At 39.3% G+C, this 22,961-nt stretch overlaps 2 protein-coding genes across 2 annotated transcripts in view; one reads left to right on the top strand and one right to left on the bottom strand.

Annotated features, from left to right (window-relative positions):
- LOC131950058 (fibrillin-1-like) overlaps positions 1–2,795 on the top strand; it is a 34,306-nt gene extending 31,511 nt beyond the window's left edge. The window contains exons 20-21 of the mRNA XM_059312091.1: positions 581–1,180; positions 2,001–2,795. Of these exons, the coding sequence (XP_059168074.1) occupies positions 581–1,180; positions 2,001–2,269 (869 nt within the window). The 3' untranslated portion in view covers positions 2,270–2,795. The remainder of the gene's footprint in view (positions 1–580; positions 1,181–2,000) is intronic.
- A 6,482-nt stretch (positions 2,796–9,277) lies between these two features.
- The window catches only part of LOC131950057 (carbonic anhydrase-related protein 10), a 34,099-nt gene continuing 20,415 nt past the window's right edge, over positions 9,278–22,961 (bottom strand). Inside the window, exons 4-8 of the mRNA XM_059312090.1 lie at positions 12,872–12,938; positions 11,302–11,456; positions 10,381–10,509; positions 9,805–9,844; positions 9,278–9,367 (exon numbers count right to left, since the gene is read on the bottom strand). Of these exons, the coding sequence (XP_059168073.1) occupies positions 9,342–9,367; positions 9,805–9,844; positions 10,381–10,509; positions 11,302–11,456; positions 12,872–12,938 (417 nt within the window). The 3' untranslated portion in view covers positions 9,278–9,341. The remainder of the gene's footprint in view (positions 9,368–9,804; positions 9,845–10,380; positions 10,510–11,301; positions 11,457–12,871; positions 12,939–22,961) is intronic.

The following is a 22,961-nucleotide window of genomic DNA, read 5'->3' as shown; positions in this document are numbered from 1 at the left end:
TTAGGTATCTGTAACTATCTTAAAATCTCTGTTGTTGCCTTAGATACCTGTACTTACCTAACCCTACCTGTCTCTACAGATACCTGTACTTACCTAACCCTACCTGTTGCCCCTCCAGATACCTGTACTTACCTAACCCTACCTGTCTCTACGGATACCTGTACAAACCTAACCCTACCTGTTGCCCCTCCAGATACCTGTACTTACCTAACCCTACCTGTTGCCCCTCCGGATACCTGTACTTACCTAACCCTACCTGTTATCCCTCCAGATATCTGTACAAATCTAACCCTACCTGTTATCCCTCCAGATATCTGTACTTACCTAACCCTACCTGTTGCCCATCCAGATACCTGTACTTACCTAACCCTACCTGTTGCCCCTCCAGATACCTGTACTTACCTAACCCTACCTGTTATCCCTCCAGATACCTGTACTTACCTAACCCTACCTGTTGCCCCTCCAGATACCTGTACTTACCTAACCCTACCTGTCTCCACGGATACATGTACAAATCTAACCCTACCTGTTGCCCCTCCAGATACCTGTACTTACCTTACCCTACCTGTTATCCCTCCAGATATCGACGAATGTGCCAAAGCCAAGATCTGCCAACAGCGCTGTGTTAACTTACCTGGCTCCTTCAGGTGCGACTGCGATGCCGGCTACGTCAAAACCGGACACAACTGCTCCCCCTGTCCCCTGGGTTCCTACAGGACTAAGAAGGACTCGGTCCTCACCTGCTCGACCTGTCCTCCCGGCATGACCACCGCCCAGACGGCCTCCACCTCCCTCCTCGACTGTTTCTGCCCTCCCGGTTACCAAGGCAACGCGGAGACGCGGGACCAATGCGAGGATTTCAACGAGTGTTTTAAAAACAACGGCGGGTGTGAGCAGTTATGTAACAACACAAACGGCTCTTTCTTCTGCTCGTGCAACCAGGGCTACACCCTGCACGCGGACAAGCGCACGTGCGTGGCGACAAAATGCCCGCTGTTGTCGCCGCCTGACTTCGCCAAGTTCGCCAGTAAGGCGTGCGCCAGGATGAGCAAGGGGGAGCATGTCGCCCCGGGGACAGAGTGCACGTACAAGTGCCGGAAGCTCTTCGTCCTCAAAGGTGACGAGAACAGGACGTGCCAGGACAATTTTACCTGGTCTGGCCAAAGCCCTGAATGTATAAGTAAGTAGACGCACGTTAAAACCCATGAAACAGATGAAGACCACAGGGGATAAATCAAAATTGTCAGTTTCCTACATTTAAAAAAATATTAGTTTTTGAGTTTGAGATCATTTTTGTTCCATCTTGTGGCATGTTTTTAAAGTCAATATTGTGGGGAGCGAGGTGGTTTTACGCTTACATGTTGTTATATGTGGTAGATATGCACTATTTCTCCACTAACAGGGCGCTAACTCTAAAATTTAAAAAAATTGCATCTTTGGTTTTTCCCGTGTGGCCTTCAGAAGGTGATTATTACCTGTAAAAATAAGTTGAGTCTGTATGACTTAATCCTACTCAGCTTTGACGGGTACTCTTACTAGTATACAAAAAAAGTAAAGTTCCCCTTTCAGACATAGCGAAACATAGGGCAGATGAAGTAGTGTTCACATGATTCTCTACCTAGGCATATAAAGGGATGGTGTAGTCAACACTATCCCCAGCCGTCTTCTCTTTCCCTAGCGTGTGTCAGGTACCCATTAGAGCTGAGTGGACTCATACACCTCTGTCTTGAGTCCGGTTCAAGATCCGACCTCGACACCTTCGGACAATCAGTCGCGTTAAAAATTACTAGTAGAGGTTGGTAAAGTCGTCTGGTTACACATGAACTCTACTTCATCTGCACTAGGGTTTTAGTTTTTAAAATGAAACTCGCTTGACTTTGCACGCTTCGTAATGCATATTACCCTCTCGAGTGATCTCCCTTGTCAAGAAGACAACACCAACACCTGCACTTGAAAAAACTCACCTTGGTTTCTTCCCCCCACCCCCCCCCCCCCCACAGGCATGCCGTGCGAGCGACTACCCGTACCCGACAACGGCTACCTGTACCCGCCCATCTGCATGCTGCCCCGGGTGCCCTTCAGGACCCGGTGCAGCTTCCGGTGCCATCGGGGGTTCCAGAGCGTCGGCAAGACGGGCGCCAAGTGCAAGGCCAACAGCCAGTGGAATGTCAAGGCCAAGCACTCGTGCCTCGCCAAGCGACGCAGAAAAAGACGAGGCTCGGCCGAGGCAGGTTCAAGGTCACCGAAGCCCAGGTCAAGGCCACTTTAAACAAGTTTTGGCAAAAAGACTTTTTTGAAAAACCTAAAAACATACTTTTGCAGTGTGATTTTGTTGTAGTACCTGTCGCTATGGTTACAAGAACACTGCAGCAAGCCTCGTTTCAACTTCGACAACATTGTTTTAGCTTGTTAAATTCTTAGCATTTTATTTTCAGATTTCGAATATTACCTTAGTTAGTCGACTTACTTGAGAGCTAACTATTTAAACTGATGTATCGTTAGCTGTGTTGATAGATCTATGTTAAGATTAAAAATTGTAACACTTTGTGTTCATATTTCAAAAGTTCCAGTATCAATTCGCTGTTATCTCCCTTATGTTGTTAGTTGTACTGGAAAGGATTATAGAGATTTGTTGATAGTTATAAAAGTTTTTGTGAGTAGTGTTAGTTTAAAATGTTAGATTGTGTTATTTCAACTGGTAACCTTGTTGTATTGTTTGAATAACCTGTGTGTTTAATGGGTTAAAACACTACGATGTTTCAATCCTGATTTTCTTAATAAAATACTCAGAGAGATTAAAATGTGTACCTTCCTATATCTATAATTTTAACTATTTTAATACTTGACGAAGCATATGTGTTTTACGCAAGTAATTTGAACATGTGTTGTGATTGGTTAAAATTTACCGTAACTGTAAACAGCATTTTATTTTTACCCAAGCAGCTTAGATCACCACCATCTTCATCTGTTTCCGTTCGTGTCCAATAGACATGGGCAGATGAAGTAGAGTTCACCTGTTTCAATAACTTCGGCATACAGGTGGATAGTGTGTTCAGCACTATACACAAACCACCTTTGTTTTCCATAACGTTAGTCAAACACCCATCAGAGCTGGGTGAACTCATTGACTTCCGACAGACTGCCGGGTTCGAACATGAGACTTTCAGGTTAGCTGTCTAGCGCTCTACCCCTCGGCTATTTCGTTCCTAGATACTGACACAAAATCCACATGTTGGGAAAGATCCTAGGTATGGTAACGACCTGCGTTAGCAAAATCGATCACCGAATAAAACGAATATTTGACAGCAAAGAAAAATTATTTTATTGACACATAAAGCAACAATATATAAAATATTTGACAAAATAAATGCGATATAAATCTCAAAATTTAAAGATCACATTCTTACATTGAGATCATAAACTCACGTACAAACTCAACGATACTTACAGACTTCAGATTTATTTAATGAGCATTCAAAATTCTTTTTTTATGTATTGCTTCAAAAAAGACAAAAAATATCACAAATTGTATATGAAAAAAAAGCATTTGAAAGAAAATCTAAGTCCTTTAATAAGCACTGGATTAAATTTCAACATCAGCAATTTTACATACACATAATTTTTTTTTATAATCAGCTCTACACACATTGTAATGTACTTCAATAATCTAATGAGTGATTTCAGAAAATTGTTTAGAAAATGACACCACAATAAAAAATTAAACCGTGTAATTTCCAAGCGATTTTTTTTTCTGAAATTCATTTTGATGAGTCGATTAGGACATTACGTAGCTCTGCACTTCTGCTTCCTTGGTTTTTTTTTCCAGTTATTTAATTCTCTCACCCGACCGGCAAGGTTTTTATTATACACACCTTTCGTACTTTATCAATACGCAGTACTGGCCGTCAATATTTTACCATAGTCGTATCAACTACTTCCCATATCACTTACTTAACCTTAACCCTAACACAAACTCAAACTTCTTTCGAATTCTAAAAAACCAAATAACCCCACCCATTACACAAACAATAACAACTTGAACGCTTCGATTAGCCTAGTAAGTCATTGATTGCTGAACGATACCGCTTTTAACGCTATAGCTAAAAAAAATTCCATTCACTTGAAAGAATCCACCAGCAACTTAAAAAACCTAACTTTATCGACGAAACAATTCCCTGTGTATAACACATCCTCAAAAAGGAACAGTTGGTTCGGCCCGCGGGTACTGATTAGGGTTAGGGTTTCGGTTTGGTCTTTTGATCAACGGGGACATCCGTCTCCGCTGTTTGCATGATACAGACCACGTGACTGCCGGTTGGATTGATGACGTCGTCACATGCCGGTTGTTGAGTGTCGGGTCCTGCATGTCTGGGACTTGTGACGATGTTCCGCTAGAGGCAATCAAACTACTAGTGTGTGTGTGTATGTGTGGGGGGGGGGAGTGGAATGTGGGTGAGTGTGTGTGTGTGTGGGATGTGCGGGTGTGTGTGAGGGGAATGTGTGTGAGGGGGAGTGAGAGGAATGTGGGGGGGTGCGGGTGTGTGTGAGGGGAATGTGTGTGAGGGGTGTGCGGGGAATGTGTGTGAGGGGTGTAAGGGCTGTGAGGAGAATGTGTGCGGGTGTGTGTGTGGGGGTGTGCGGGTGTGTGTGAGGGGAATGTGTGTGAGTGGTGTGAGGGGAATGTGTGCGAGTGTGTGGGGGGTGTGCGGTTGTGTGTGAGGGGAATGTGTGTGGGGTGTGAGGGGAATGTGTGTGTGAGTGGTGTGTGTGTCAGGGGAGTGAGGTAAACCTACTACTCTAATTTTTTTTACGATAGAGCTTAACCAGAGCTTATCTGTGTGCGTGACAGATTTATGAAAGAGCTAAAACGTTCTCTTAGCAACGCAGTACTAATCTCTACCTCTATAGACTTAATAAGGCTAGTTATTCTCCTAATTTTTATAAGATGAAACTAGTAATGTAGAGTACACCAGTCATCGCCTCTTATTTCTGTAAGAGTAAATATAAGTCTACAAGGCGTCTATTACAAACAGAATACCATGGACCCACTAAGACACACAATTTTACCCGGGACCCACGAAAATAGAGTACCAGGAACCTATTACAATAGAGAACCCGGGATCTATTAAAATAAAGCGGACTACCAGAGACCAGAGGTGTATCGACCCTTCCCGGCGCCCGGGGACAAACTCTCGATTTGCACCCCCCCCCCCCCTTCAGACTTTCGATATACGCCCTCCCCCCTTAAACTTTCGATTTGCACCCCCCTTCAGACTCTCGATTTGCACCCCCCCCCTTCAGACTTTCGATATACACCCTCCCCCCTTAAACTTTCGATTTGCAACCCCCTTCAAGCTTTCAATTTGTTTTTCCAACCCATTTTGGCGCCCCCTAAGTTCGGCGCCCGGGGACATATGTCCCCCCCCCCCCCGCCCTCCGCCCCTCCCCTCGCTACGCCTCTGCCAGAGACCGCCGCTACTATATTATAGTAGTAGCCCTGGGACCTACTAAACTAGTATACCACGTACCCTACTTTTTTTTTCCCTCTTGTTTTTCGCCTCAGACATGTAATTTACAGCGTCAGTTTACCTTGTTTTAGTATTACAGTTTTCATCATCGACTTGTGAGGACTGATACCGATTTACAATAGTAAAATTTCTTTCTTACTTGTAGCCTACTTTCATTCATTTAAGACGGTTTACTTATACTTAAGTCTAATACAAAACGTCTATAGAGTCTAATTACAATTTTATTTTTATAATTACAACCTGAAAATGTAAACGTGTAATTTAATGTTGATTCAAGGGATTTTATTTTTCCACCGGCGTGGTGGGCTGAAGAGAGCTGAATTAAATTTGGGATTACAGAGAATTAAAATTATACATTTTTTTTTTTTTTTTTTTTAATTAAAAATTATACAAATCTTAGTAATCGAAACAGTTAGTGAGTTATTAATACAGTAATAAATCAGGGACTCAACTAGTATACCACGGACCCACTAAAATACAGTAGTGTATCAGGGAAACAAAAAAATCTAGATCTAGTACCTCAGTTCTGGCACCAAGAAACATAATGCCTGAAACGAATTCTACAACGGTTACCCTAGCGTTTACGTCTGTGTTTGGACAGACAGTCAACGCCCACTGAAGTGGACTTGACAGGAAACCTCTTTCGAATCAAATCTTTGAGTTATTTCCCTTGAACTTTTAACACGAGTTGCCTCCCTTGACCTATTATACCACTGCTGGAAAAGTATGTTCGTAACTTACAAAAAAAAAGAATAATAAAACACGTATAAATATAAACATGAAAATCAACACTTTTAGACTGTGCTTAACAGAAATTATAAATGTTCGATATTAAAGATAAATCGATCAAATCGATCAGTATTGATATGTTCCAATGGTGGTAGCACGTGGCGAGTAACTTGTGCCAGACTTTTTGGCAGGTGTGTCGCAACACCTGTGCTACTTGGCATATTACAGGATTGCGCTAAAAATATCACAAACAGGTGTGTTGTTCAGGTATGAATACAAATCAACGAATGGGGTGGTTGCATAATCGATGAACACAAGAAGACAAGTTTGAACAATGTAGGCGAAAGTTGGAGTTTTGATCATTCTTGGCGAAAGGCAGAATTTTGATGTTTTTAGGTTGATCGCGTAACTTTGTTGATTCTATGCGAAGGGCATTTTAACGGTTCTATGCGAAGGACATTTTTAATGATTCTAGACAAAGGACATTTTAATGATTCTAGACAAAGGATATTGTTATGGTTCTATGCGAAGGACATTTTAATGGTTCTAGGCAAAGGACATTTTAATTTGTTCTATGCGAAGGACGTTTTTAATGGTTCTAGACAAGGACATTTTTAATGATTCTACACAAACGACATTTTAATTTGTTCGAGACAAAGGACATTGTAATGATTCTAAACAAAGGACATTGTTTTGGTTCTATGCGAAGGACATTTTAATGGTTCTAGGCAAAGGACATTTTTAATGGTTCTAGGCAAAGAACATTTTTAATGGTTTTAGGAAAGACATTTTAATGGTTCTAGCAAAGGACACTTTAATGATTCTAGACAAAGGACATTTTAATGGTTCTAGACAAAGGACATTTTAATTTGTTCTATGCGAAGGACATTTTTAATAATTCTAGACAAAGAACATTTTAATTTTGTTCTATGCGAAGGACAATGTTAAAATTTCTAAAGACATTTTCTACAGGCGGTTTGAAGATACATATCAAAGCGAGGTTAATTTAATGGTCAATTAATTAAAAACATTATAGACAAATCAATTAGAAACACTATAGAATTGTGAAAATACATTAACTTTCTATAAACCTCATTCACACTAGACATTACAATTCTCACTTATTCAACTTGTGAATAAACTCCGGTATTTCTTTCTCGCACAAATGGGATCAACACATTCCCACAAAGCTTTTTTTTAAAAATCATATCGGCTGTAAGAACCAATGATTTTTATTCTGTTGAATTTATCCTTAATTTTTTTTTTTAATATTGTTTCATGATGTAGAATGCAACTTCCAAATAATTTTATGAAAAGTTGTGTTGTGACGTAATGTTCATTTAAAGACAGCTTTCTCTATTCTAGATAAACCAGCAGACAGGTGGCACATTAAGTAATCGGTGCTAGCAAAACTAAGTTATCTAATCCATATAAAATTCAAATTATCTCAAATAAGCCAATGTAAACTTAATCGTTGTAAATGACAGTAAGGAGCTGGCTATTCAGAGTTGCATATTGAAACTAATTTGTTTACAAATATGATATACTGTTGACACATCATTTGTGGTTATAATAGGCTCCAATAGTGTACTAGTACTTCCCATAATATACATATATATATATATATGTAACTAGGTGTAGTTATATATATATATATATATATATATATATATATATATATATATATATATATATATATATAGTATATATATATATATACTATATATATATACTATATATATATACTATATTATGTATATGTGTATATATGTGTATACATAATATATATATATATATATATATATATATATATATATATATATATACATATATATATATATATGTATATATATACATATATTGTATATTATATAAATAAATAAATAAATATATATATATATATGGTACATATCTAGGTTATACCATTCATGCAAGCATTAATGTTCAAGATAATTTAAATAGAACAAATTTAAAAAGAGCACCACAATTTAAGTAAACAACAAAAAAGGTAAATGTACAAATTAGATGAGCGCAGTGGAATTTGAAACCATAGAATAAAATTTACAACTGGCATGAGATTTTGGAAACAATATTTTGTATACATTGAAAATATTTTGTAAAGCAAGCGTCATATATTACAAAATGTGGAACGTATGTTGGTTAGACTTTACAGCGTTAAATATTTACAGTTTATATGGGAGTAAAATAGATTTACATTTCGTTTGTTTTTCGTTTCGAATGATTTAAATTTTACTATGGTCTTTTATTTGAAGAGTTTTGTCTTTCTTATGTGTTCTTGTCACTTGTGCATGTTAATGTGTGTGTGTGTGTTGGTTTGTGTGTGTGTGTGTGTGTCTGTGTTTACTTGTATTTTTGTTTGTCTTTTCGAGTGTATTTTTGTTTGTAGATGTATATGCTATGTGTCTATTTGTGTGTATTTTTAATTATGTGAGTGCGCTTATGTTTGATCGTTGCGTTGTATGTCTGTACCTGTATCAGGGTGGGTTTACACTGGTTTGTGTGTGTGCGTGTGTGTATGTGTGTTGTTTTTTGGTTCGTCTGTTAGCGCGGTGTGTGTCTTTTGTATGTTTGTGTGTGCGTGTGTGGTCAAGTGTGGTAAGGTGAATTCTTGATTTATTCCCATAAATGTCCCTGTAATATGGCTGTAGTGTGGTTAGCCTACCATGGTTGTAATGTGGTTGGCCCGCCATGGTTGTAATGTGGTTGGCCTACCATGGTTGTATCCCCCACCAACGTGATTGGCCCACAGACAACCTTGGAGTGGTTGGGTGTAATGTGATGTTTTAAAGGATTTTTGTTTGGCACAGCGTGGTGTAGTTGTTTGTAGTAGAATGTAGTGTGGTGTTGTGTGGTAAAATGTTGTGTGGTATTGTGTGGTAATGCGTAGTGCAATTGTGTGGTTGTATGGACTAAAGAATGCGAAATTCTCAAAGTCTCAGAAATCTTCCTACAGTAACTTTACACTCACACATACCTACAGTAACTTTAGCCTTACAAATTCCTACAGTAACTTTAGCCTCACACACATGAGCAGTAGATGCTGAGCCATATCCCTCACCCTCGTCATGTTCTGAAGTAGCGTTCATTAACTGTCAGACATAAGGAAAAAAAAACAATGTTGATCACATTAATTACAAAGAAATTTGAGGTCGATAAAGCAAAGTACGATAACCATAACAGGGAAATTCGATGTTGATAAAAGGGGAATGTAAATTTCATTATAGTAGAGTAAGTGCTATATTATAAAGCAAATTATCGTCAGGAAGAAAAGTTATGTTAATATACCAGGTGTGTAAGAGGTGAAGTAGAGTTCAGCTGTATAAAACATTTTAGGCCAGCTCGAATTATCTTAGATTTATAGAGCTATCAATATATCGTTGCATATAAAGTAAAGTAATAAAGTAGTTCCCTTTTAAACATGAAGGATCGTTGGGTAATTGAATTAGAGTTAAAACCACGTATCTTACACTTAGAATTAACACAGACTTAAAAACATGTATCTTAGAATGACCACAGAAAGACTCACCTTCATAGTACATGTCCCTGTCCATCTTACACAGTCGAGTCTAGGGAGTTAAAAAAAAAAATCAGTAATTTAGAGACGAGAGTACATGACGTCAGATTGTGTGTACATGACGTCATAATAATACCCAAATTTAGTGTACGAGGGTGTATGGAGAGTGGTTGAAATCACAATGACAGGACATGATGACATGCACAGTAAATGACATAATGAGATTATGTCGTTGTTGTACTGTATGACGTCGTGGATGGCGCTTTTTTCCGAGCATCTCCCCGAGGGTTGGGGTGGGAGAGGGGGCGGGGGCAACGTGCCCCCACCCTCCCCCTCCCTTACTCCGGTCGAAATAGAGAATATATTATTTAAGTTGAAAATATAAACTTTAAACAGTATTCCCCGCTCCCGGGAGTTTCAACAGCCTTCCGCCCCCTACCTCACATAGAAATATGTCTAAAAGAAACCCTGTTGCATTTCGAAAAAGCTGCAAAAGGAGAGGCCATGACGCCATATTGCGAGAGAAGAGTTTGTGTTAGAGGATAGAACACCACAACATGACGCCATTGTGTAGAGATTCGAACCCACCTTAGATGGAGTGTTGATGTTGGTCCTAACCACCCGATGGTTGAGTGGCATCAACGGTCTGGAGTTGATCTCGAGGGCCATGTTGGATTCGTTCTCGCGACTCCTGAATAGCACCCGCAGGGCCTTGAGCTGTGGACGAGACGATGGCAGCTGTCAATCTAAGTCTACACAGGTAGGTACGTGACCCGCACTCTAGGAGGTTGACCCTTGAACTATAGTCCAGTCTTAACATGTTTTATATATATTTTGTTACAGGTATCGTACAAATACAATATATTGCCCAGGGGTTCGAAAGTTTTGCCATTTTAGCTACCCTTTTCGGATGTTTAGCTTCTTCGTTAAATGCTCGTTCCTGATTGATTTTCGCCTATCCTTAAAGATGTTCTTACATCGTCTTTGCCCTGTTTTTAACATCATTACTACCTGATCTTTACCTATCCTTAAAAACTCCCCCGACTGATCTTTACCATTACCTAAACAAAACTTTCTCACCTGATCTTTACCTTTAAATGTTTTTCTCACCTGATCTTTACATAAAAAAACTTTCTCACCTGATCTTTACATAAAAAAAAAACTTTCTCACCTGAACTTTACCTAAAAAAACTTTCTCACCTGAACTTTACCTAAAAAATTTTCTCACCTGATCTTTACCTAAAAAATTTTCTCACCTGATCTATTCCTAAAAAACTTTCTCACCTGATCTTTACTTAAAAAAATTTCTCACCTGATCTTTACCTAAAAAATTTTCTCACCTGAACTTTACCTTAAAAACTTTCTCACCTGATCTTTACCTAAAAAAATTTCTCACCTGATCTTTACCTAAAAAATTTTCTCACCTGATCTTTACCTAAAAAACTTTCTCACCTGAACTTTACCTAAAAAAACTTTCTCACCTGAACTTTACCTAAAAAACTTTCTCACCTGATCTTTACCTATCCTCAAAGGCTTGTTCATTAAGATCCAGGTGACAGTCTCAAAGCAGCCGGGTTGTGTGAGCGACCCCTCATATGTGACGTACTCATCCGTCTTGGGTATCAGGTGGGTCAGTGAGATATCGTGGAGCTGAGCGTTATCACCTGCGTGACGTAGGTGCAGAGTGAGGTGGGAGTGACATCGTTCATACAGGTGTTTGGGATATGTAGTAATGGGGTTAGTTAGCATAGTAGGGTTAAGGGGTCGGGTAGTATGGACAATGACGTCATGGGGTCAGAGAAGTGATTGGAGTTACACCATTCATATACGTGTTTGTGAAATAAGTTGTAATGGGGTCAGTTAGCATAATAGGGTTAAGGGATCGGGTAGTTTGGACTATGGCGTTACGGGGTTAGTTGAGACGATAGGGTAATGGGGTCACTTAAGACAATAAGGTTATGGGATCTGTAATACAAGAGGGTTATAGGGAGGGGGGTTGTCAGTTAAAACGCATGTACTCTGGGTTCAGATAACTCCATGCCATGTGGTTATGGGGTCAGGATACGTGGGTTATGGGGTCAGGATACGTGGGTTATGGGGTCAGGATACGTGGGTTGTGGGGTCAGGACACGTGGGTTGTGGGGTCAGGATACGTGGGTTGTGGGGTCAGGATACGTGGGTTATGGGGTCAGGACACGTGGGTTATGGGGTCAGGACACGTGGGTTATGGGGTCAGGACACGTGGGTTATGGGGTCAGGACACGTGGGTTATGGGGTCAGGACACGTGGGTTGTGGGGTCAGGACACGTGGGTTATGGGGTCAGGATACGTGGGTTGTGGGGTCAGGACACGTGGGTTATGGGGTCAGGATACGTGGGTTGTGGGGTCAGGACACGTGGGCTATGGGGTCAGGATACGTGGGTTGTGGGGTCAGGACACGTGGGTTATGGGGTCAGGACACGTGGGTTATGGGGTCAGGATACGTGGGTTGTGGGGTCAGGACACGTGGGTTATGGGGTCAGGATACGTGGGTTGTGGGGTCAGGACACGTGGGTTATGGGGTCAGGATACGTGGGTTGTGGGGTCAGGACACGTGGGTTATGGGGTCAGGATACGTGGGTTGTGGGGTCAGGACACGTGGGTTATGGGGTCAGGACACGTGGGTTATGGGGTCAGGATACGTGGGTTGTGGGGTCAGGACACGTGGGTTATGGGGTCAGGATACGTGGGTTATGGGGGTCAGGACACGTGGGTTATGGGGTCAGGATACGTGGGTTGTGGGGTCAGGACACGTGGGTTATGGGGTCAGGATACGTGGGTTATGGGGGTCAGGATACGTGGGTTATGGGGGTCAGGACCCGTGGGTTGTGGGTCAGTTGAGATATATTCCCAGTTTAAATAAATTTACCCTCCCACCAGATTAAAAAAAAACACGTTTACTCTACACCGCCTGCAACATTATCCCCCCCCCCCCCCTCCTCCGATCTGCACATTGCTCTCAATCAGCTAATTAGCTCGCACGCGCACCCAGACCTAACACATCAACATCAGTTACGTAATCAACAATGGCCATTCTCACCTCTGTTCCTTAGGCTCTGCAAATCTTTGAAGATAAAGAAAAAAGCTTTGTCCATTTCTTTTCCTACCTGCAGAGTAAAAAAAAACTTAATTTATGTGAGGTATGAATTACAATCAACGATATACATTTTGATCAAGATATTGAATAACAAACATCGCGGGCGCTACGTATAAGGCGAACTAGGCGGTCGCCCAGGGCGCCATCCCTTTGGTGGGCGCAAAATGTTTAATCGATATTATTAAAAAGTACCTAGTATTTAATATTTTGTATATAGGCGTAGCGATCTATTTCGGCACCCAAGACGAACTATCAATTTTTCACCCCCACCCCAAAATAAGATCTAAATAGGCCTATATTTATTCGCGTTGGTGAAAATGCAACCCCACATCCCTAACTTGGAAAGGTTGGGGCGCTTTTTACCAATCACTGCCTTTTTAATTTGGTGTCACAATGAAATAAGTTCGTTATTTAAATTTCGAACATTTCAAACGGTTATTTAATTTTAATAGGGCCTGTAAGTCTCGTTTTCTCTGACTTTGAATTAGAAATCTGTCCTGGTGTACAAAGTTTTGTAATGACGGGGTGTTCAAAGTATTGTACTTGTTTGGTAAGTTTTGATGAATCATTTAGATTTGGGCAGAAGGCTGTTGCTGATATGGTTTCGTAGGTATAAAGTATCGAAGTGTTAAAGTGTTATAATTTTTATTCGGCTGTTTTGTAGTTGAAGGTCTAGTGGAATATGATTGGTAATAGAGAAATGAGAATGTAGGTGATAAAGTATCGTAGTTCTGAAGTTCGGGAGTAGTTACTCATGTGGTATTAAAGTATCGAAATATATTGACTGTTAAAGTGTAGTAGTAGGTCCAGTGAAATCGTTGTTGATTGGGAGTACCGTTTGTAGAGCTTGGTGAAGTTGAGCGAGTAGGTGTCGTTGTTCTGGAGAATCGAGTCTAGTTATGTTTAGGTATCGAATTTTGATATCTGTTGTGAATGTAATAGAGTATATTGAGTAGTCGAGTTTATCGTAAGTTAGATGATTTTAATTCAGTACGGAACACACTACAAATATAGGTAGGCGTTCTCTAGTTGAAAAATGTTTAGTTTTTTAGGAATCTATATTACCACTCTTAAAGTATTAATATATATATATATATAATATTAAATAGGATGGAATTTATAACTAACCTTAAACTTTGATTTTCCAAAAAAAAAAATTTTAATTTAATCAATAATTCTAGCATTGTCTTAAACAGTTACCCGTGTTTGATTATTTTAAAGGTGTCCCTTGATTTAAGGGATCCAAAATTTATAAAAATAATTATATAAACCATCCATGCAATAGAAAGAATGTAATCGAAATGGAATAGAAGTATGTTATAATAAAGCTACCATTTTTAGACTTTCAAACAAAACCTACAGTTAAGTATTCAATAGGTAAAATATATTGTTTTTACAAGGTTACATACCTAATATAAAAAAATTGTTACAATTATTACGTAATGAAATTTAGAGCGTTTTATTTTGTTTTTCAAGCATGTCTTAGTTACACTTGGTAAATTTGGCTATTCTTAAGAAAGTTATTTCCCTTGAATAAAATTTTGTTATTTGGATTTTCAAATGGGAGGTAATTCATTGCTTAACTTTACATTCATTTCAAATTCCTGCACTTTAGGTTGACAGCTTGTATATAAATACAACTTTAAGTTATTATTTGCTATTGTAAAAATTATATAGAGCAGAAGTTCTAAACAAAATAGTTTGGTAGGTTTTTTTTTAGCAGTAGCAAGTCGAAAAACAAATAAATCAGTAACAGCTGTAGATTGCAATACTTGATGTTAGTAAACATACAGTCATAGTCGTAAATTAACCATCTAATTAATTGCCTTTTTATATTTTTCACCCTCTCCTAAAGGATTCATATATAACAATTTTAAGCTGGAATCTATAACATTTATAACCTTTTATTTTTCAAAAACAAAAAATAAACTAAAGACAGTCAAGCTTAAAGCAGGTAAGTTCCACTTTGGAACTCACCTTGGGAGGATTTCAGAGAGCCCAACACTACAGGAACTTTTTTTTCAGTGCTTTTTTTTCCAGACTTTTTAGACTTTTTTCTCCCTGAATGGGGGGGGGGGGCACTTAAGATTGTCTAAGGGGGGGGGGGGGCTATGTCGTAAAGTACAAAGTAGATTCGTGGACTTAGCAACAATTTCAATTAAATGTAATTACGCTTGCAAATTGGAATTGAAGGAATTAATACAAACTTTAGAGACGAAAGAGGCAAGTAAAATTTGATTTTGATGTCTACTTAAAACGTGTATGCAATTGATAATAAATTAATAAGTCACTTTTAATTAATTTGTGTGAAAGGGGGCGTTTTAATGAGTTTTGCAAGGGTGCACCTGGCGCCGGCACTGATAACAAATTGGGTATTATTTTAAATAACATATCATTTTTTCTTTTCTTCTTGATTTTAGTCTTGGGAGGAATTCCTTCCACGTGTCAACTGGTTATGCGCCATTTGAATTTGCTTGTCCAACCAAGAACAAACTACAAGGCAGCAGTTGTTCTATTTTCGAGTTGTCGCCCTGACTATCGAGCCTCATCTTCCAGAGGGTTCGAACTCGAAACTTATCGGTTTAGCAACCATGAGCTTTACCTACACAGCCACGCCGACCACATAACTACAGATTGAATATTACATTGAATAACATATCGAATATTACATTGAATAAGATAGGAGGATATTACATTAGATATCTCATATAACATTGAATAACAAATGGAGGAACATACTGAATAGTATCGACTACGGCGATTACGATATCTAGCCCCAAGCGTATCTCTAACCCACTTCATCATTTTATCAAGGTGCAGTCACAAATGACGTCACGACGTTTTAGAATATCAAATACACATCGAGGGGGGCGTGGTCGGGTCCGGTAAGTTCATGTTTGCTGAACCAAATAGTTCCGAGTTCGAATCCCCGGGAAGATGAGCCTCGAAAACTGGGGAGAGACAACACCACAAACAAACAACTGCTGCAAATCCAAAAAGAAAAGCTGGCTAGAATCGGAGTCAACGGCCAAATAGGCGCATAACCCGTTGACACGTAATATTTAGTTGTGTTGGGGAGAATCCCTTCCAACACTAGAATTAAGAACTAAGTATAAGCCCCCGTCATACCCCCTTCGTCTCAAACGATCAAACGCCTAAAAAAAGATGTCATATGATTCTTAAGCCTAATTACATTTCCTGCAATATTTACCATCTTCGCCCCTCCCTAAAAAGCGTATCGTCATTCCCCCCCCCCCCCCCCCCTCCTGAAACATTTATAAGATTTATGAAAGAAATCCTAAATCTACCCCCGCCACCTATTAATTATTACCCTTCGAAACAAAGTGTGAATTACTAATTAAACAGATAAGTGAACTTTCACCACCAACAAACTAAACCCCCCCCCCCCCCCCACTTATAAACGGTTGATTTATCCTCACAGTGGGGTGACGTCACAACCAATTAATCACTGACACCAAACCTTATCGAGCTTTAAATTAACCGGTTCTAATTTAACGGATCGTGTTGCGACCAAACGGCACTGAAAAAAAAAAAATTGGCATTGATTTCGTTTTAAGTTGGCGATCGTAAAGTGGGACGGCGTACCATTATCCGCCGCACTCGAACAGCGGTCCCAACGAAATCAAACGAGCGTACAGGAAGGCCTAAATGGTTGAGTCATTGCTGTTTGCCCGACTGCTGATAACATTACATGGGATTGGGTGGAGGGTGATTACATACCCCCCTCACCCCCTCACCCCCGCCTGTCATTACTGGCGGATGTTCTAGCACTCCCACCCCCAACATTGTCTTAAAACAATAGGCGCCGGCCTTCATGAATCTCACTAGGATTTTTTTTTTTTTTTTTTGCTATTCTAATTGCAATTGGTACCCTCTAAGACTTAACTTTATTGCACGTGAAAATTGAAAGACTAGTTTCATTGCACGCAGAAATCGAAAGACCAATGTTATTGCAGTCAAAAATGGAAAGACTAATTTTATTGTAGTCAAAAATGGAAAGACCTATTTTATTGCACGCAGAAATGAGAAGACCAATTTTATTACGATGAGACTTTTTAGAATTATTTTATTGCAACTGCATAAAAATTGGTCTTTTATGAAAGACAACCAACAACAAATCAATGTGTCACTTTAAAGGGGCTAACTACCATACCACAGCAACCATATCACAGCAACCATAGCACAGCAACCATACCACAGCAACTATACCACAACAACCATACCACAGCAACTATACCACAACAACCATAGCACAGCAACTATACCACAACAACCATAGCACAGCAACTATACCACAACAACCATAGCACAGCAACTATACCACAACAACCATAGCACAGCAACCATACCACAGCAACTATACCACAACAACCATACCACAACAACCATAGCACAGCAACCATACCACAGCAACTATACCACAACAACCATACCACAGCAACTATACCACAACAACCATAGCACAGCAACTATACCACAACAACCATAGCACAGCAACTATACCACAGCAACCATACCACAGCAACTATACCACAACAACCATACCACAGCAACTATACCACAACAACCATAGCACAGAAACCATGCCACAACAACCATACCACAGCAACTATACCACAACAACCATACCACAGCAACTATACCACAACAACCATAGCACAGCAACTATACCACAACAACCATAGCACAGCAACTATACCACAACAACCATAGCACAGCAACCATGCCACAACAACCATACCACAGCAACTATACCACAACAACCATACCACAGCAACTATACCACAACAACCATAGCACAGCAACCATGCCACAACAACCATACCACAGCAACTATACCACAACAACCATACCACAGCAACTATACCACAACAACCATAGCACAGCAACCATAGCACAGCAACCATATCACAGCAACCATATCACAGCAACCTTAGCACAGCAACTATAGCACAGCAACTATAGCACAGCAACTATACCACAACAACCATACCACAGCAACTATACCACAACAACCATAGCACAGCAACCATAGCACAGCAACCATATCACAGCAACTATAGCACAGCAACTATACCACAACAACCATACCACAGCAACTATACCACAACAACCATAGCACAGCAACCATAGCACAGCAACCATATCACAGCAACTATAGCACAGCAACTATAGCACAGCAACTATAGCACAGCAACTATAGCACAGCAACTATACCACAACAACCATAGCACAGCAACCATAGCACAGCAACCATATCACAGCAACCATATCACAGCAACCATAGCACAGCAACTATAGCACAGCAACTATAGCACAGCAACTATACCACAACAACCATACCACAGCAACTATACCACAACAACCATAGCACAGCAACCATAGCACAGCAACCATATCACAGCAACTATAGCACAGCAACTATAGCACAGCAACTATAGCACAGCAACTATAGCACAGCAACTATAACACAGCAACCATAGCACAGCAACCATAGCACAGCAACCATAGCAAAGCTTCCACAGACAACCAGACAAATTTATAGATCCGGACAATTTATTTTTTCTCACTTCTGCCCACCAAGCAGACGATTACATCGGGCAGACGACAGACAAAGCAGACAATTGGACCAAAAGTTGACGGCGGTTTGTTTGATTCAGTCGACAGCAGTGATGAAATCCAACGGACCGTTTGTTTTCTCCAATCTTCGGGTGGATCAGAATGGCTCAAACGATCATCATAGCTTGCATGCAACCGAGTCGACGGTTCAACCAGAGTTTCTTCCAGGCACCTCTTCGGGTGGGCTTTGCTCCCCCGAAAAAATTTTACCGCCCCCCCGAACGAAATAAAATTTATATTATTTATATAGAAAATATATACTTTTAACAGTGTCCGCCCCCCGAAGAAAGTCTACCGCCCCCCCCCCCTCCCACGAAAATTTCAAGTTCCCCCCCCCCCCCCCCCCCCCGGAGAAAAAAGTCTGGAAGAAACACTGGGTTCAACTGAAGTTTAAAGTCATAACCTTCTAGCTATAGGCAGCCAGAGCTATCTCGCTTTTGCAATCAGAACAAACAAAAACAAAGGAACCAACTTCATACTCTTTCCTTGAAAACAAAACAATTACCAACAAACTTGATACCCCAACTATTTCTCCAACACATAACCCTGAACCTCCACCTGACCCAGACATATCACCTCCCCCAACTCACCAATCACAACTTCCTGCCCAGCACTCAACACAGGGTGGGGGCAACAGGTCTGACCCTCCTCTCCCTGAACGACGATGACCCCTGTTTTAGTTCAACCCTCTCCCCCAACCCCGACCCTAACCCTAACCCAGATACATTACCCCCTTTTAACTAACATGTCACAACTTTCTGCCCAACACTAAACACAGGATGGGGCAACATTTCCTTCACGACGATTACCCCTGTTTTAGTCCAACCCCCACCATCTCATCCCCCCTCCCACACTCCGAACCTAACCCTAACCCAGACAGGATACTCCTTCCAACTAACCTATCACAACTTCCTGACCAGCACTCAGCAAAAGATGGGGGCAACAGGTCTGACCCTCCTCTCCATGGACGCCGATGACCCCTGTTTTAGTTCAACCCATTTCCTCCAAGCCCAGAGTGAGCTCTTTACAAGACCCCCCTCATCCCTCTCCTAATCCACCATACCCACTCTCACCACTAATCCATCCACCCATCGACTACTAAAACAACATTTTCCCCTCATAATTTAGCTTTCTGTATTTCCCGAACGTCATATTATCATACACAAACACACATTTACTCACACAAACACTCCCCCTATACAAGCCACACACACACACACTGCCACACACGTCTACATCACAAACTGCCACCATCTCGTCTGCTTCTATCCCACCCAGGCCTAGCGTGACGTGTAAATGACTAAAATACTGACGTCACTTCCGCTCTCGGTTTTTATGACGACCAGCTAATCCAGTGTGAACTGGTGTGAAGTAGATACACAGGAAGTGGCTCGTGATGCAGACGGCTCACAGATATGACGTCACGCATTTTCATTCATTTTTTTTTCCAGAGAAATCATTTATTTCCAGACTGACAAAATCTGAGTTCCCAGACTGAGAAGATATGAGTTCCCAGACAGACAAATCTGAGTACCCAGACTTAGAAAATCTGAGTTCTCAGATTGACAAAATATGTTCCCAGACTGACAAATCTGAGATCCCAGAATCAATTCCGAGCTCACAGACTAACAAAATTTGAATTCCTTAAGCTGACAAAATCTGAGTTTCCCAGAGTCGAAATGCGAGTTCCCTTTAACCCAACCATTATCTTACTTCATGAAGAACTTTTTTCTTTGTCTAATAAAGGAAATACCCCCCCCCCACATGATCCTTCTATTAATACAACCAAAACTATCACATACTAGTACTTTCTAACACGAAGTGTCGAAAACAAACTGACGGCTCCCCATGCCCACCCGCCTCCAACTTATTCCTGTCACTTACTGACAAAAGTCCTCTGATAAATCCCTCACCCCCCCCCCCCACACACACACCCTGTCACAATCTTAACCATCCGAATCAACAAGTTTACAATCAAACTCATACAACGCAGTTTTAAAACTTTGAGCAAGTCTATGATTGAGACAAGTAAAATAAAACTTTGAGCAAGTCTATGATTGAGACAAGTAAAATAAAACTTTGAGCAAGTCTATGATTGAGACAAGTAAAATAAAACTTTGAGCAAGTCTATGATTGAGACAAGTAAAATAAAACTTTGAGCAAGTCTATGATTGAGACAAGTAAAATAAAACTTTGAGCAAGTCTATGATTGAGACAAGTAAAATAAAACTTTGAGCAAGTCTATGATTGAGACAAGTAAAATAAAACTTTGAGCAAGTCTATGATTGAGACAAGTAAAATAAAACTTTGAGCAAGTCTATGATTGAGACAAGTAAAATAAAACTTTGAGCAAGTCTATGATTGAGACAAGTAAAATAAAACTTTGAGCAAGTCTATGATTGAGACAAGTAAAATAAAACTTTGAGCAAGTCTATGATTGAGACAAGTAAAATAAAACTTTGAGCAAGTCTATGATTGAGACAAGTAAAATAAAACTTTGAGCAAGTCTATGATTGAGACAAGTAAAATAAAACTTTGAGCAAGTCTATGATTGAGACAAGTAAAATAAAACTTTGAGCAAGTCTATGATTGAGACAAGTAAAATAAAACTTTGAGCAAGTCTATGATTGAGACAAGTAAAATAAAACTTTGAGCAAGTCTATGATTGAGACAAGTAAAATAAAACTTTGAGCAAGTCTATGATTGAGACAAGTAAAATAAAACTTTGAGCAAGTCTATGATTGAGACAAGTAAAATAAAACTTTGAGCAAGTCTATGATTGAGACAAGTAAAATAAAACTTTGAGCAAGTCTATGATTGAGACAAGTAAAATAAAACTTTGAGCAAGTCTATGATTGAGACAAGTAAAATAAAACTTTGAGCAAGTCTATGATTGAGACAAGTAAAATAAAACTTTGAGCAAGTCTATGATTGAGACAAGTAAAATAAAACTTTGAGCAAGTCTATGATTGAGACAAGTAAAATAAAACTTTGAGCAAGTCTATGATTGAGACAAGTAAAATAAAACTTTGAGCAAGTCTATGATTGAGACAAGTAAAATAAAACTTTGAGCAAGTCTATGATTGAGACAAGTAAAATAAAACTTTGAGCAAGTCTATGATTGAGACAAGTAAAATAAAACTTTGAGCAAGTCTATGATTGAGACAAGTAAAATAAAACTTTGAGCAAGTCTATGATTGAGACAAGTAAAATAAAACTTTGAGCAAGTCTATGATTGAGACAAGTAAAATAAAACTTTGAGCAAGTCTATGATTGAGACAAGTAAAATAAAACTTTGAGCAAGTCTATGATTGAGACAAGTAAAATAAAACTTTGAGCAAGTCTATGATTGAGACAAGTAAAATAAAACTTTGAGCAAGTCTATGATTGAGACAAGTAAAATAAAACTTTGAGCAAGTCTATGATTGAGACAAGTAAAATAAAACTTTGAGCAAGTCTATGATTGAGACAAGTAAAATAAAACTTTGAGCAAGTCTATGATTGAGACAAGTAAAATAAAACTTTGAGCAAGTCTATGATTGAGACAAGTAAAATAAAACTTTGAGCAAGTCTATGATTGAGACAAGTAAAATAAAACTTTGAGCAAGTCTATGATTGAGACAAGTAAAATAAAACTTTGAGCAAGTCTATGATTGAGACAAGTAAAATAAAACTTTGAGCAAGTCTATGATTGAGACAAGTAAAATAAAACTTTGAGCAAGTCTATGATTGAGACAAGTAAAATAAAACTTTGAGCAAGTCTATGATTGAGACAAGTAAAATAAAACTTTGAGCAAGTCTATGATTGAGACAAGTAAAATAAAACTTTGAGCAAGTCTATGATTGAGACAAGTAAAATAAAACTTTGAGCAAGTCTATGATTGAGACAAGTAAAATAAAACTTTGAGCAAGTCTATGATTGAGACAAGTAAAATAAAACTTTGAGCAAGTCTATGATTGAGACAAGTAAAATAAAACTTTGAGCAAGTCTATGATTGAGACAAGTAAAATAAAACTTTGAGCAAGTCTATGATTGAGACAAGTAAAATAAAACTTTGAGCAAGTCTATGATTGAGACAAGTAAAATAAAACTTTGAGCAAGTCTATGATTGAGACAAGTAAAATAAAACTTTGAGCAAGTCTATGATTGAGACAAGTAAAATAAAACTTTGAGCAAGTCTATGATTGAGACAAGTAAAATAAAACTTTGAGCAAGTCTATGATTGAGACAAGTAAAATAAAACTTTGAGCAAGTCTATGATTGAGACAAGTAAAATAAAACTTTGAGCAAGTCTATGATTGAGACAAGTAAAATAAAACTTTGAGCAAGTCTATGATTGAGACAAGTAAAATAAAACTTTGAGCAAGTCTATGATTGAGACAAGTAAAATAA

Source organism: Physella acuta, unplaced genomic scaffold (genome assembly GCF_028476545.2).
Source record: "Physella acuta isolate Inbredline_101_S28 unplaced genomic scaffold, ASM2847654v3 ptg000731l, whole genome shotgun sequence".
Classification (NCBI taxonomy): domain Eukaryota; kingdom Metazoa; phylum Mollusca; class Gastropoda; family Physidae; genus Physella; species Physella acuta.
Note: the sequence above shows the minus strand (reverse complement) of the source record. Positions and strands in the feature narration are given on the sequence as shown.